This window comes from Oncorhynchus kisutch, linkage group LG27, assembly GCF_002021735.2.
Source record: "Oncorhynchus kisutch isolate 150728-3 linkage group LG27, Okis_V2, whole genome shotgun sequence".
NCBI lineage: Eukaryota > Metazoa > Chordata > Actinopteri > Salmoniformes > Salmonidae > Oncorhynchus > Oncorhynchus kisutch.
In genome coordinates, this window is record NC_034200.2 from 26,457,328 (window position 1) to 26,470,728 (window position 13,401).

The 13,401-nt window shown below is 41.5% G+C and overlaps 1 protein-coding gene across 4 annotated transcripts in view; it reads left to right on the top strand.

Annotated features, from left to right (window-relative positions):
* Positions 1–11,915, top strand: part of LOC109871869 (integrin beta-1-like) — a 37,537-nt gene extending 25,622 nt beyond the window's left edge. For 2 of the 4 annotated variants that reach the window (XM_020462879.2, XM_031806916.1), the window contains exons 8-15: positions 1,950–2,135; positions 5,708–5,848; positions 6,915–7,117; positions 7,321–7,559; positions 7,848–8,070; positions 8,231–8,466; positions 8,803–8,969; positions 10,811–11,915. In XM_020462879.2, coding sequence (XP_020318468.1) covers positions 1,950–2,135; positions 5,708–5,848; positions 6,915–7,117; positions 7,321–7,559; positions 7,848–8,070; positions 8,231–8,466; positions 8,803–8,969; positions 10,811–10,876 — 1,461 coding nt within the window. In that variant the 3' untranslated portion in view covers positions 10,877–11,915. Of the gene's footprint in view, positions 1–1,949; positions 2,136–5,707; positions 5,849–6,914; positions 7,118–7,320; positions 7,560–7,847; positions 8,071–8,230; positions 8,467–8,802; positions 8,970–9,165; positions 9,936–10,235; positions 10,358–10,810 lie in introns of those variants that run through there. The other 2 variants (XR_004205788.1, XM_031806917.1) reach the window with 2 other exon arrangements.
* Positions 11,916–13,401: the final 1,486 nt, after the last annotated feature.

Below are 13,401 nucleotides of genomic sequence, written 5' to 3' on the forward strand. Positions count from 1 at the left end.
CATCACCGGGGGCAAACTACCTGCCCTCCAGGAAACCTACACCACCCGATGTCACAGGAAGGCCAAAAAGATCATCAAGGACAACAACCACCCGAGCCACTGCCTGTTCACCTCGCTATCATCCAGAAGGCGAGGTCAGTAAATGTGCATCAAAGCGGGGACCGAGAGTCTGAAAAATAACTTCTATCTCAAGGCCATCAGACTGTTAAACAGCCATCACTAACATTGAGTGGCTGCTGCCAACATACTGACTAAAATCTAGCCACTTTGATGTAATAAATGTATCACTAGCCACTTTAAAGAATGCCACTTTATATCATGTTTACATACCCTACATTACTCATCTCATATGTATATACTGTACTCTAAACCATCTACTATATCTTGCCATCTTGATGTAATTAAATGTATCACTAGTCACTTTAAACTATGCAACTTTATATAATGTTTTCATACCCTACATTACTCATCTCATATGTATATACTGTACTCTATACCACCTACTGTATCTTGCCTATGCCGTTCGGCCATCACTCATTCATATATTTTTATGTACATATTCTTATTCATTCCTTTACACTTGTGTGTATAAGGGTAGTTGTGAAATTATTAGGTTTGATTAGTTGTTAGATATTACTGCATGGTCGGAACTAGAAGCACAAGCATTTCGCTGCACTCGCATTAACATCTGCTAACCATGCATATGTGACAAATAACATTTGATTTGATTTGATCACCTGGACATGTTGAAATACTGTATCTTCATGCCTAGAATAAAAACCTCCAGGCTTCCATCATAACTGTCAATTTATAGAAGATTTTTTTTTTTTTACAAGGGTCAGTTTGGTAAAACTAATCCTGTCCGAATCATCCTTTGGAATAACGGACGTTCTGGAGTAATAATTACATAACCAACGTTCTCTAATAATACTAGTCCCATACAAATAGGTCTTTGGTCATGTGCATGCGATACATAGCCTGCATGTGTCACTTAAAGAGAGCAAGGGTTGAGGGATTAGGGAATGTTTTTCCTAAACAAATTAGGGATTTCGGTAACAGAACTTTTCAGTCAGAAATGGCTGTTATTATGTTGCAACTGCAGCGACATGGACAGCGCGATAAACACTTGTTCTGTGGTGGTCACTGCAGCAGAGAGCAGAGAGAGACAATGGGTGCTAGTCACACAGTTACTCACTGTCTTTTTCTGAGCCAGCCCGGCACAATCAAATCAATTGCTGGTCGGGCTCCCTTTAGTCTTTTGTGAGTCTTAATTGTTTAATCAAACAGTGTGCTTAAGGCATCAGAAAACCTCAGTGAATATAGTTGATTTGATTTAAACACATAGGATTTGTCAATTATTTGAAAAATGCACGTTTTAACATTTCTACCAATCGATTGAAAAAACAGACAACTCTTGGTCGACCAATATTTTTTTTAGTCGGGGACAGCCCTAATAAAGTTAACGTATCATATATGGCAAGGGTCGGCAAAAGGCGGGCCCGCGGGTCAAAACCGCCCCGCAAGTGTTTTTTTGGGGGGTGCCCCCCAATATTTTTAGTAAAACATTTTTGGTTTGTTTTTGGTCAAAAAAGACTGAAATCACAAGGAATTCAGCAAAAATATATATATATTTAGGAAATACCCAAGTATTCCCGCAAATAAAAAAAGAGACATGATCGTGTCTCAATGTTATCGAAGTATGAAATTATTGTTATTTTCAATACATTACATTTTTGGGCTTAGTTGTGGTCAATTTGCAGTGTACAAATTATTACAATTATGTTCCGGCGCCTCTACCATCCGCTCTGACAAAAATCATCCCTCGGCTGAATCTAGTTGCCTACCCCTAGTATATGGTATAACATGCTGTATGCTGGCACGTCTCAGTGGTATGGATCATTGGATCTTTGTTTTGACATTTTCATCTTGCATTTCTTTTCAATTGACAGGACTATCCCTCCATTGCCCATTTGGTCCAGAAACTGAGCGACAACAACATTCAGACCATTTTTGCTGTTACTGAGGAATTCCAGCCTGTTTACAAGGAACTGAAGAACCTCATCCCCAAGTCAGCAGTAGGAACTCTGTCCTCCAACTCCAGCAACGTCATCAAGCTCATTATCGATTCTTACAACGTGAGTTTAACTCCCTAACTTTGACTTGGAATGGCTGTTTGATGTAAAGCTAATAATTACTGTGCAGGAAATAAATACCTGGGATGGTTCCCAAATGGGACCCTATTCCCTATATAGTGCACTGGGCCCTATTCCCTATATAGTGCACTGGACCCTATTCCCTATATAGTGCACTGGGCCCTATTCCCTAAATAGTACATTGGACCCTTTTCCCTATATAGTGCACTGGACCCTATTCCCTATATAGTGCACTGGACCCTATTCCCTATATAGTGCATTGGACCCTATACCCTATATAGTGCACTGGACCCTATTCCCTATATTGTTCACTGGACCCTATTCCCTATATAGTGCACTGGACCCTATTCCCTATATAGTGCATTGGACCCTTTTCCCTATATAGTGCACTGGACCCTATTCCCTATATAGTGCACTGGGCCCTATTCCCTAAATAGTACATTGGACCCTTTTCCCTATATAGTGCACTGGACCCTATTCGCTATATAGTGCACTGGACCCTATTCCCTATATTGTTCACTGAACCCTATTCCCTATATAGTGCACTGGACCCTATTCCCTATATAGTGCACTGGACACTATTCCCTATATAGTGCACTGGACACTATTCCCTATATAGTGCACTGGACCCTATTCCCTATATAGTGCACTGGACCCTATTCCCTATATAGTGCACTGGACACTATTCCCTATATAGTGCACTGGACCCTATTCCCTATATAGTGCACTGGACACTATTCCCTATATAGTGCACTGGACCCTATTCCCTATATAGTGCACTGGACACTATTCCCTATATAGTGCACTGGACCCTATTCCCTATATAGTGCACTGGACCCTATTCCCTATATAGTGCACTGGACCCTATTCCCTATATAGTGCACTGGACACTATTCCCTATATAGTGCACTGGACACTATTCCCTATATAGTGCACTGGACACTATTCCCTATATAGTGCACTGTACACTATTCCCTATATAGTGCACTGGACCCTATTCCCTATATAGTGCACTGGACACTATTCCCTATATAGTGCACTGGACCCTATTCCCTATATTGTTCACTGAACCCTATTCCCTATATAGTGCACTGGACCCTATTCCCTATATAGTGCACTGGACCCTATTCCCTATATAGTGCACTGGACCCTATTCCCTATATAGTGCACTGGACCCTATTCCCTATATAGTGCATTGGACCCTATTCCCTATATAGTGCATTGGACCCTATTCCCTATATAGTGCACTGGACCCTATTCCCTATATAGTGCACTGGACCCTATTCCCTATATAGTGCACTGGACCTATTCCCTATATAGTGCACTGGACCTATTCCCTATATAGTGCACTGGACCCTATTCCCTATATAGTGCACTGGACCCTATTCCCTATATAGTGCACTGGACCCTATTCCCTATATAGTGCACTGGACCCTATTCCCTATATAGTGCACTGGACACTATTCCCTATATAGTGCACTGTACACTATTCCCTATATAGTGCACTGGACCCTATTCCCTATATAGTGCACTGGACCCTATTCCCTATATAGTGCACTGGACCCTATTCCCTATATAGTGCATTGGACCCTATTCCCTATATAGTGCACTGGACCCTATTCCCTATATAGTGCACTGGACCCTATTCCCTATATAGTGCACTGGACCCTATTCCCTATATAGTGCACTGGACCCTATTCCCTATATAGTGCACTGGACCCTATTCCCTATATAGTGCACTGGACCCTATTCCCTATATAGTGCACTGTACACTATTCCCTATATAGTGCACTGGACCCTATTCCCTATATAGTGCACTGGACACTATTCCCTATATAGTGCACTGGACCCTATTCCCTATATAGTGCACTGGACCCTATTCCCTATATAGTGCACTGGACCCTATTCCCTACATAGTGCACTGGACCCTATTCCCTACATAGTGCACTGGACCCTATTCCCTATATAGTGCACTGGACCCTATTCCCTATATAGTGCACTGGACCCTATTCCCTATATAGTGCATTGGACCCTATTCCCTATATAGTGCACTGGACCCTATTCCCTATATAGTGCACTGGACCCTATTCCCTATATAGTGCACTGGACCCTATTCCCTATATAGTGCACTGGACCCTATTCCCTATATAGTGCACTGGACCCTATTCCCTATATAGTGCACTGGACCCTATTCCCTATATAGTGCACTGGACCCTATTCCCTATATAGTGCACTGGACACTATTCCCTATATAGTGCACTGGACCCTATTCCCTATATAGTGCACTGGACACTATTCCCTATATAGTGCACTGGACACTATTCCCTATATAGTGCACTGGACCCTATTCCCTATATAGTGCACTGGACACTATTCCCTATATAGTGCACTGGACACTATTCCCTATATAGTGCACTGGACCCTATTCCCTATATAGTGCACTGGACCCTATTCCCTATATAGTGCACTGGACCCTATTCCCTATATAGTGCACTGGGCACTATTCCCTATATAGTGCACTGGACACTATTCCCTATATAGTGCACTGTACACTATTCCCTATATAGTGCACTGGACCCTATTCCCTATATAGTGCACTGGACACTATTCCCTATATAGTGCACTGGACACTATTCCCTATATAGTGCACTGGACACTATTCCCTATATAGTGCACTGGACCCTATTCCCTATATAGTGCACTGGACCCTATTCCCTATATAGTGCACTGGACCCTATTCCCTATATAGTGCACTGGACCCTATTCCCTATATAGTGCACTGGACACTATTCCCTATATAGTGCACTGGACACTATTCCCTATATAGTGCACTGTACACTATTCCCTATATAGTGCACTGGACCCTATTCCCTATATAGTGCACTGGACACTATTCCCTATATAGTGCACTACTGTTCTTCTATTGACATATTTTGTTGAAATTATCTGTATGTTGTTTGATATTCTCTGTCATCTGAAAACTTCTCTGTGTGTTGTTTGATATTCTCTGTCATCTGAAAACTTCTCTGTGTGTTGTTTGATATTCTCTGTCATCTGAAAACTTCTCTGTGTGTTGTTTGATATTCTCTGTCATCTGAAAACTTCTCTGTGTGTTGTTTGATATTCTCTGTCATCTGAAAACTTCTCTGTGTGTTGTTTGATATTCTCTGTCATCTGAAAACTTCTCTGTGTGTTGTTTGATATTCTCTGTCATCTGAAGAACTTCTCTGTGTGTTGTTTGCAGTGCTTGACTTGTACTGAAATAAGTGCCGGTAGTCATTTTGGATGCCTGTTTATATTTAGGTGCAGGAGCTCCACAATACTTTTGATCTAATATTCTAGAAGAGAAACAGGAACTCAAGCAGCAGAACATTAGAGGTGCTTGTACTCCGCTCCGGTGAGCTCCTGCCCAGGTCAAGCACTGGTGGTAGTCTCTGTCATCTGAAGATATTCTCTGTATGTCGTGTGATAGTCTCTGTCATCTGAAGATATTCTCTCTATGTCGTGTGATAGTCTCTGTCATCTGAAGATATTCTCTGTATGTCGTGTGATAGTCTCTGTCATCTGAAGTCATTCTGGAAAACGGCAAGCTGCCTGAAGGTGTATCCATAACATACAAGTCCATCTGCAAGAACGGTTGGGTTGGAACAGGAGAGAATGGAAGAAAATGCTCGAACATCTCCATTGGAGATGAGGTAAGTGTGAGCTAGCACAGCCTTCCTTAGTCATCTGGTCTCTATTGAAATATGGGTTGAGAATAAAAATGTGTTACATCTGGAAAAATGTCTAAACCATCCAAGACATTTTAGGAGTTTACTAATGAAAAACAAGAAGAGAGGATATCGTTGAGAATATTTACTGTCAACTTTTCTGCTCAAGAGTTCTTTCTCAGTGCCAGTGTCCAGGAGTTTACTGACGGGAGATTCCAGCTGTTGAGGAAAACTCGTTCCAAGGATCAGGCAGAGCACATTATCCAGTCAATAAGAGTTTATTCAAGCAAATGCAAGGGAGATTACACTCAGAATACATCTGAGAGGAAACTCAAAGTTACAGAGTCACACACAGTCATTATATACTTCTTACACAAAGAGCTGCTTGAGAGATGAAGGGTACTTAGCTCCACTTCCTTAAAGCATTATACACCCGTTCTCACAGCCTACATGTCTAAGAGAGGGGCGTGATGAGTTCTTTACAGCCTATTCAGCTGCATGAAGATGTTAACATTGAGCATGGCCTCTGGAGCCCGTAGAGATAAAGAGCCAGCAGCAAATCACTCCTGTGAGAAGAGGAAAACTAAACAGTCATGGAAAATTACCAGTTGAATAGCACTATATAACTCAACCATTTTACATAGCATTTAGACTGTAACAAAACCATTTTACATAGCATTTAGACTAACAAAACCATTTTACATAGCATTTAGACTAACAAAACCATTTTACATAGCATTTAGACTAACAAAACCATTTTACATAGCATTTAGACTAACAAAACCATTTTACATAGCATTTAGACTAACAAAACCATTTTACATAGCATTTAGACTAACAAAACCATTTTACATAGCATTTAGACTAACAAAACCATTTTACATAGCATTTAGACTAACAAACCATTTTACATAGCATTTAGACTAACAAAACCATTTTTTGCCCCAATACAGCATAATGGACTTTTAGTTTGGAAATGACTAACATTTTGTGCATGCGCAGGTTGACTTTTCGACTGAATCGCCCTATTTACCTTCATCCTATCATCTAGGTGTCCTTTGAGATTGCCATCAAGTCCGAGAAGTGTCCGCCTCAAGGCAAGTCCGAGACCATTACAATCAAGCCCCTGGGTTTTACTGAGAATGTGGAGATCGTCCTCAACTTCATCTGCGAATGTGAATGTTCCAAAGATGGGAAACCTCTCAGCGAGATGTGCCACAATGGCAACGGGACCTTTGAGTGTGGAGCCTGCAGGTACGATATAAAAACAGTTGTTTTAGTTCTACTTTTTTGGGTGTGAAATGTTGTTCTGAAACCATACGCTGAGTGCATGTGTGCATCCCAAATGGCACCCTATTCCCTATATAGTGCACTACATTTGACCTGAGCCCTGCAGGCCTAGGGTGTCGATACGGGTGTCATTTGGGATGCATACTAAGTCTCTTGCTTTCTCTCAGGTGCAACGAGGGCCGTATTGGCAGACTGTGTGAGTGCAGTACAGACGAGGTGAGGACGGATGACCTGGACGCTAACTGTCGGAAGGACAACGGTACAGACATCTGCAGCAACAACGGAGACTGTGTGTGTGGAACCTGTGAGTGTAAAAAGAGAGAGAACCCAGAAGAGCGTTACAGTGGGAAGTTCTGCGAGTGTGACAACTTCAACTGTGACCGCTCCAGCAACAAACTCTGTGGAGGTAGGACCCGTGGCTTGCCCCCTTGGTTTGAGTACTTTTATGCAAGTTTTCATTGACACATTGAATTCATTCGACACTGCTGCGTACTGTAACATTACCACCGCCATAATGAGTAGGCTAATTTAAAGAATAAACAACTGAACAAACCTCAATTTTCTCCACCGCTTTCCTCAGACATGGTCTGAAAGAAAATGTTTTAGATTTGGTGATTCTTCAAATGGGTGGTTGAGTTGTGTAGGCCTAGCATTGATTGAACCTTTTATTTTCTCCCCTCCTCCTCTCTACTAGGACATGGACGTTGTGAGTGCAGGGTGTGTATCTGTGATGCCAACTACACGGGCAGCGCCTGCGACTGTTCCCTGGACACCTCCACCTGCCTAGCAGCCAACAAGCAGATATGTAATGGCCGGGGCACCTGCGAGTGTGGCGTCTGCAAATGCACCAACCCCAAGTTCCAGGGTCCCACCTGTGAGATCTGCCCCACCTGCTCCGGAGTCTGCGCTGAGCACAAGTGAGCCTGACAACACAGGGTGTCTAAGCAGTCTTTTAGTTTGTTTGTGCGATCTGTTTTTAGGTATTTTGTATGGACTTTTATCATGTTACCCCTGGTTACAGACCAAATTTAGCTCTGGGACAATGACGTTTGTTTGATTGATGATTGTCCTCTACAGGGACTGTGTTCAGTGCCGGGCCTTTGACACAGGAGAGAAGAAGGACACGTGTGAGAGGGACTGCAGCTACTTCAACCTGATCAGAGTGAAGGACCGGGACAAGCTGCCCCAGCCAGCCGACCAGTCCTACCCCCTATCCCACTGTAAGGAGAGGGATGCCAACGACTGCTGGTTCTACTACACCTACGCCGTCAGGAACCACACAGAGAGGGAGGTCTACGTGGTTGACACTCTGGGTGAGTGGACGGATGTTGCTGCTCAACTCTCTGAAAGAAATACAAATATTTGATTATCCATTTTAAGAATAGCCTGCCCTAATGGCTCGATGTCTGTATAGCATTTTACAGGCTGTGTCACTAATAAAACCTTTTGACTAGGGCCCTGTGGTCTCTGGTCAAAAGTAGTGTACTACAAAAGGAAGTTGTGCACTACAAAGGGAATAAGATGCCATTAGGGACCACACACACAGTGTAGGCCCATGTCCATTGTATGTGATTAACTGTAAATGCAGAATGTTGCCATTGACTCTACACGTGTGTGTGTGTGTGTGTGTGTGCCCTTCTGTGCTCCAGAGTGCCCAGCGGGTCCTGATATTATCCCCATCGTGGCTGGCGTGGTGGCGGGCATCGTGCTGATCGGCCTGGCCCTCCTTCTCATATGGAAGCTGCTCATGATCATCCACGACCGCAGGGAATTTGCCAAGTTCGAGAAGGAGAAAATGAACGCAAAGTGGGACACGGTAAGGCGGATCACACCAACAAACTTGCTTTCAGAAAATAATTGCAGTGGATGCTTTTTATTGTTTACATTGCAGATATCAGTGCCTTTGAAGGCCAGAGGGGATTCTGTGTGAACACTAACTGTTATATGTGTGCCTTGGTTATCTCTTTGGCTCAATCTCCCCTTTCCTTTCTGTTCTGTGCCAACAACTGCAGCACAGAAACATGGCCCTGGCATGCTGCTCAGGCTGAGACAGACTTTATTCACCTTTCCTCTATGGGCCTTTCCCTGGCTAGGCTAGGGTGGCAGTGCTGCCACCATCTGTCCACTCATCAGTACTACATGTCCATAATAGGTAATAAAGCTGATGTTACCAAAAGAAGCTCAATCTAGCTGCTCAGTGTGCTCTGAAGTCATAGCAACAGTATTCCATGTTCATAGTAGAATGACAGAGCACTTGTGTGCTGAGAGAGACTATAGCCTCTGGTCTAGGGCCAAATGGCACACTATTCCCTATAGAGTGCACTACTTTTGAACAGAGCCTTGTGGGCCTTGGTCAAAAGTTGTGGAAGTGCACTATAATGGGAATAGGGTGCTATTTGGGACAGAACCTCCGTCTCAAGAGCATGGCTTTTGCTATACCATTTTGGTTGGATATGTTTGTATTCTGTATGTACACTATTTAGTAGGTTAAATACTTCAACTTGGATTTTATTATACTTTTTTTCAGCAAAAACAGTAGAAAAACAAACAGACATTTGTTTTTACTAAAGAATAAATTAAAACAAACAGAATTTGCCATCCAATAGGTACAGAATAATATAAAGAACGAAACAGAGTTGTGATGTTGTATTGTTAACAAGATATTAGTTAATCAAGTCTTCCTGGTTTGTGAATGATATCCATTTCTCCCAGTTACTTTCAAATACTGGTTTTTGGAGTCTTTAGGCATTTGTCAAGTTTCCATATTAAACATTTATTGGATTATACTTTGCCATTCTTCAAATTGTGCGGCTTCTACTTTATACCAGTTCCTGGTAATGGTGGCTAAGCCTTTCTGCTTTGCTTGAAACCATCCCTCCATCCTGTCATCTTTTACTGCTTCACCTTCTTTTCATGCTCTTTCTTGTCTTTCTTTTCTCGAACCCCTGTTTGTCTCATTATCGACCATAGCAAGAGAATCCTATATACAAGGGCCCTATTAATAAGTTCCAGAACCCAAGCTATGGGAGTAAAGTCGTGGTCATTTTGTGTTGCCCATCTTTCTTTTCCCTTCTTCCTGCAGGTACTTTACTTTCCCTTTGGAGTGTTTTGAGCTTGAGGGTTTTCCACACCCGTTTTCAGCTCATATGTTCATTCTCTTCTTCAAGACAAAAGCTGCAAGAGATCCATTTTCTCATTTCAGCAGTGAGTTTAAGGTTTATGGTACTGAGGCAAATTGAACAACACATTTGTCTAAGAAATTAACTTAGAATAAAACATAAAGAAAAAATCTACGGTGGTCTTTCACATTGGGACGACCACATCTATTAAATGGGTTACGGTTTAACATGTATTTCACTGCATGTTGTGTGTGCCATTAACATGCTATATTATTTGACATGTGACTGCTTTGTTCACAAAATGTTGAAAATATTATTGTCCAAACCATGGAGCGGCTGCTCTGGATGGATTTAATTTGAACCAAACTGTGATTTGTGAAGTGGCTCCAACCTGATTATTCTCTTTTTGGGCTACATTCCAAATGGCACCCTGTTCATTCCCCTATGGGCTCTGGTCAAAGGTATAGCATTATATTGGGACATTTGGGACAAAGACATAGTATTTGCCTCACTCTCTCTCTTTACTTGTCTTTTGCAGGGAGTGAATCCCATCTACAAGAGTGCCGTAACAACTGTTTTCAATCCAAAATACGAGGGTAAATGATGGAGCTTCCTCTGTCATTACAACACTGTATGCAAAAGAACAATGAAGGAGGGGTGTTTTTATGTTCACTTTTGTTTTTTTAGTTGCCAAATAATAGCAGGGCATTTAGCCACTATTTCAGTATGTTTTACTAACTGCTTTTTCTATGCATTGTTTGAATTGTACAGTATGTATAAACTTGGGTTTTAACTTGTTTGTGGAACTTGAGAGAATCCTTTAAAAGTGATATTTTGCCACTAGATTGGTAGGGTCATTGAAGGTGAGGTTGTGCCTTTAAAAGAACCGTGGAGCCATTCTTTCTGTTTTGAGCGTGAAATTGGATGTCGATATTGGACAAGATATGTAGCGATAGCTGGCCATTGGGACAGCAATAAATTGTTATGTGTACAGTTTGTAGGCAATGGATTCTGTCTAAGCCATATTTTAGTGACAGAAAAGGTCTGGAAGCAAAGGTATGTTTCTTTTCAATGACTTTCTTCAACCTGAACAATCAGTTTAATCATTTTTGGGGTTTGTCACGATATTTGTGAATCTTTATAAATGAAATGACATCAAGTACAGTAGTGGTATTATGGGTTTCAGGTTTACATTTTTTTGTTTTAAAGAAGACTCAGGTCCCTATTAAACTCCTCATTAATAGCAATGCCAAATATGACATAACTCACTGCCTTCTCGTTTTAAGTGTTTTGTTTCAGAAATGTAATTCTGAATGGGGTTCTGAATGTTTTTTTACTTGACCTAAAGCCCCAGCTTTCTTTTTTGCTGTCAAATCATTCTCACCTTAATCCTTTTCTAATTTGATGGTTTGATCAAACTCGTCTTCCATTGAATAATTGTAATTACATTTCAGTTATAAACATCAGTGTTATGGGAATGACGTCAGTCAGATCTTTGTCAAATTTAAAACAGTTGTAAGAACACGCCGTGCTCTTTGTTTTTAAAGGGTATTTTTATTTAATCAAATTCACATTTTGCAATACTTTATTTCTAAACTCATTTATTAAATAAAGTTCCAATACAAATTGCCCTAACATTGCTACATGCTGCATGTGTGTGTGTTAATGATTGTTTAATGTGTCCTTGCTTTATCTTACTGTTAGAGAGAATCCAGTGGAATGTATCCAAGGTTACAATGTCCAGGGAATGTTCAGGGAATCCAGCTTTCTACTCACTGCCCATCTTATGCTACCCACATGTTTTCTACAGTTAAAGGTCCAATGCAGCTGTTTTTATCTCAATATCCAATCATTTCTGGGTAACAATTAAGTGATTGTTTTCAATTAAAATGATCAAAAACAAACAAATAGCTTCTTAGCGAAGAGCAATTTCTCAAGCAAGAATTGTTATTGTCTGGGAGTGGTCAAAGTGGGGAAAGGAAGAGAGGATTGGAACTCTTTCTTATTGATCGATGAACTACACTGAACTAAAATATTAATGCTACGTGTAAAGTGTTGGTCCCATGTTTCATGAGCTGAAATAAAAGATCCCTGAAATTTTCCATACTCACAAAAAGCGTATTTCTTTGAAATGTGCACAAATTTGTTACATCCCTATTGGTGAGCATTTCTCCTTTTCCAAGATAATCCATCCACCTGACAGGTGTGGCATATCAAGAAGCTGATTAAACAGCACGATCATTACACAGGTGAACCTTGTGCTGGGAACAATAAAAGGCCACGTGTAACCACGCCAGCCCAGGACCTCCACATCCAACTTCTTCACCTGCGGGATCGTCTGAGACCAGCCACCCGGGCAGCTGGTGAAACTGGGTTTGCACAACCAAATAATTTCTGCACAAACGGTCAGAAAACTTCTCAAGGAAGCTCATATGCGTGCTTGTCGTCCTCACAAGGGTCTTGACCTGACTGCTGTTCAGCATCGTAACTGACTTCAGTGGGGCAATCCTCACCGTCGATGGCCACTGGCAGATTGGAGAAGTGTGCTCTTCACGGTGGAATCCCGGTTTCAACTGTACCTTTCAGAAGCCCATTCAGAATAAAATTTCGATAACTGAAACAAGACACTTAAAACAAGAAGGCAGATGGCAGACAGTGTGTATGGCGCTGTGTGGGCAAGCGGTTTGCTGATGTCAACATTGTGAACAGAGTGCCCCATGGTGGTGGTGGTGTTATGGTATGGGCAGGCATAACCTATGGACAACAAACACAATTGGATTTTATCGATGGCAATTTAAATGCACAGAATACTGTGACGAGATCGTGCCATTAATCCACCACCATCACCTCATGTTTCAGTATGATAATGCATACAGAAGTTTACATGCACTTAGGTTGGAGTCATTAACACTTGTTTTTCAACCACTCCACAAATTTCTTGTTAACAAACTATAGTTTTGGCAAGTCGGTTAGGACATCTACTTTGTGCATGACACAAGTCAGTTTTCCAACAATTGTTTACAGATAGATTATTTCACATATAATTTACTGTATCACAATTCCAGTGGGTCAGAAGTTTACATACACTAAGTTGACTGTGCCTTTAAACAGCTTGGAAAATCCAGAAAT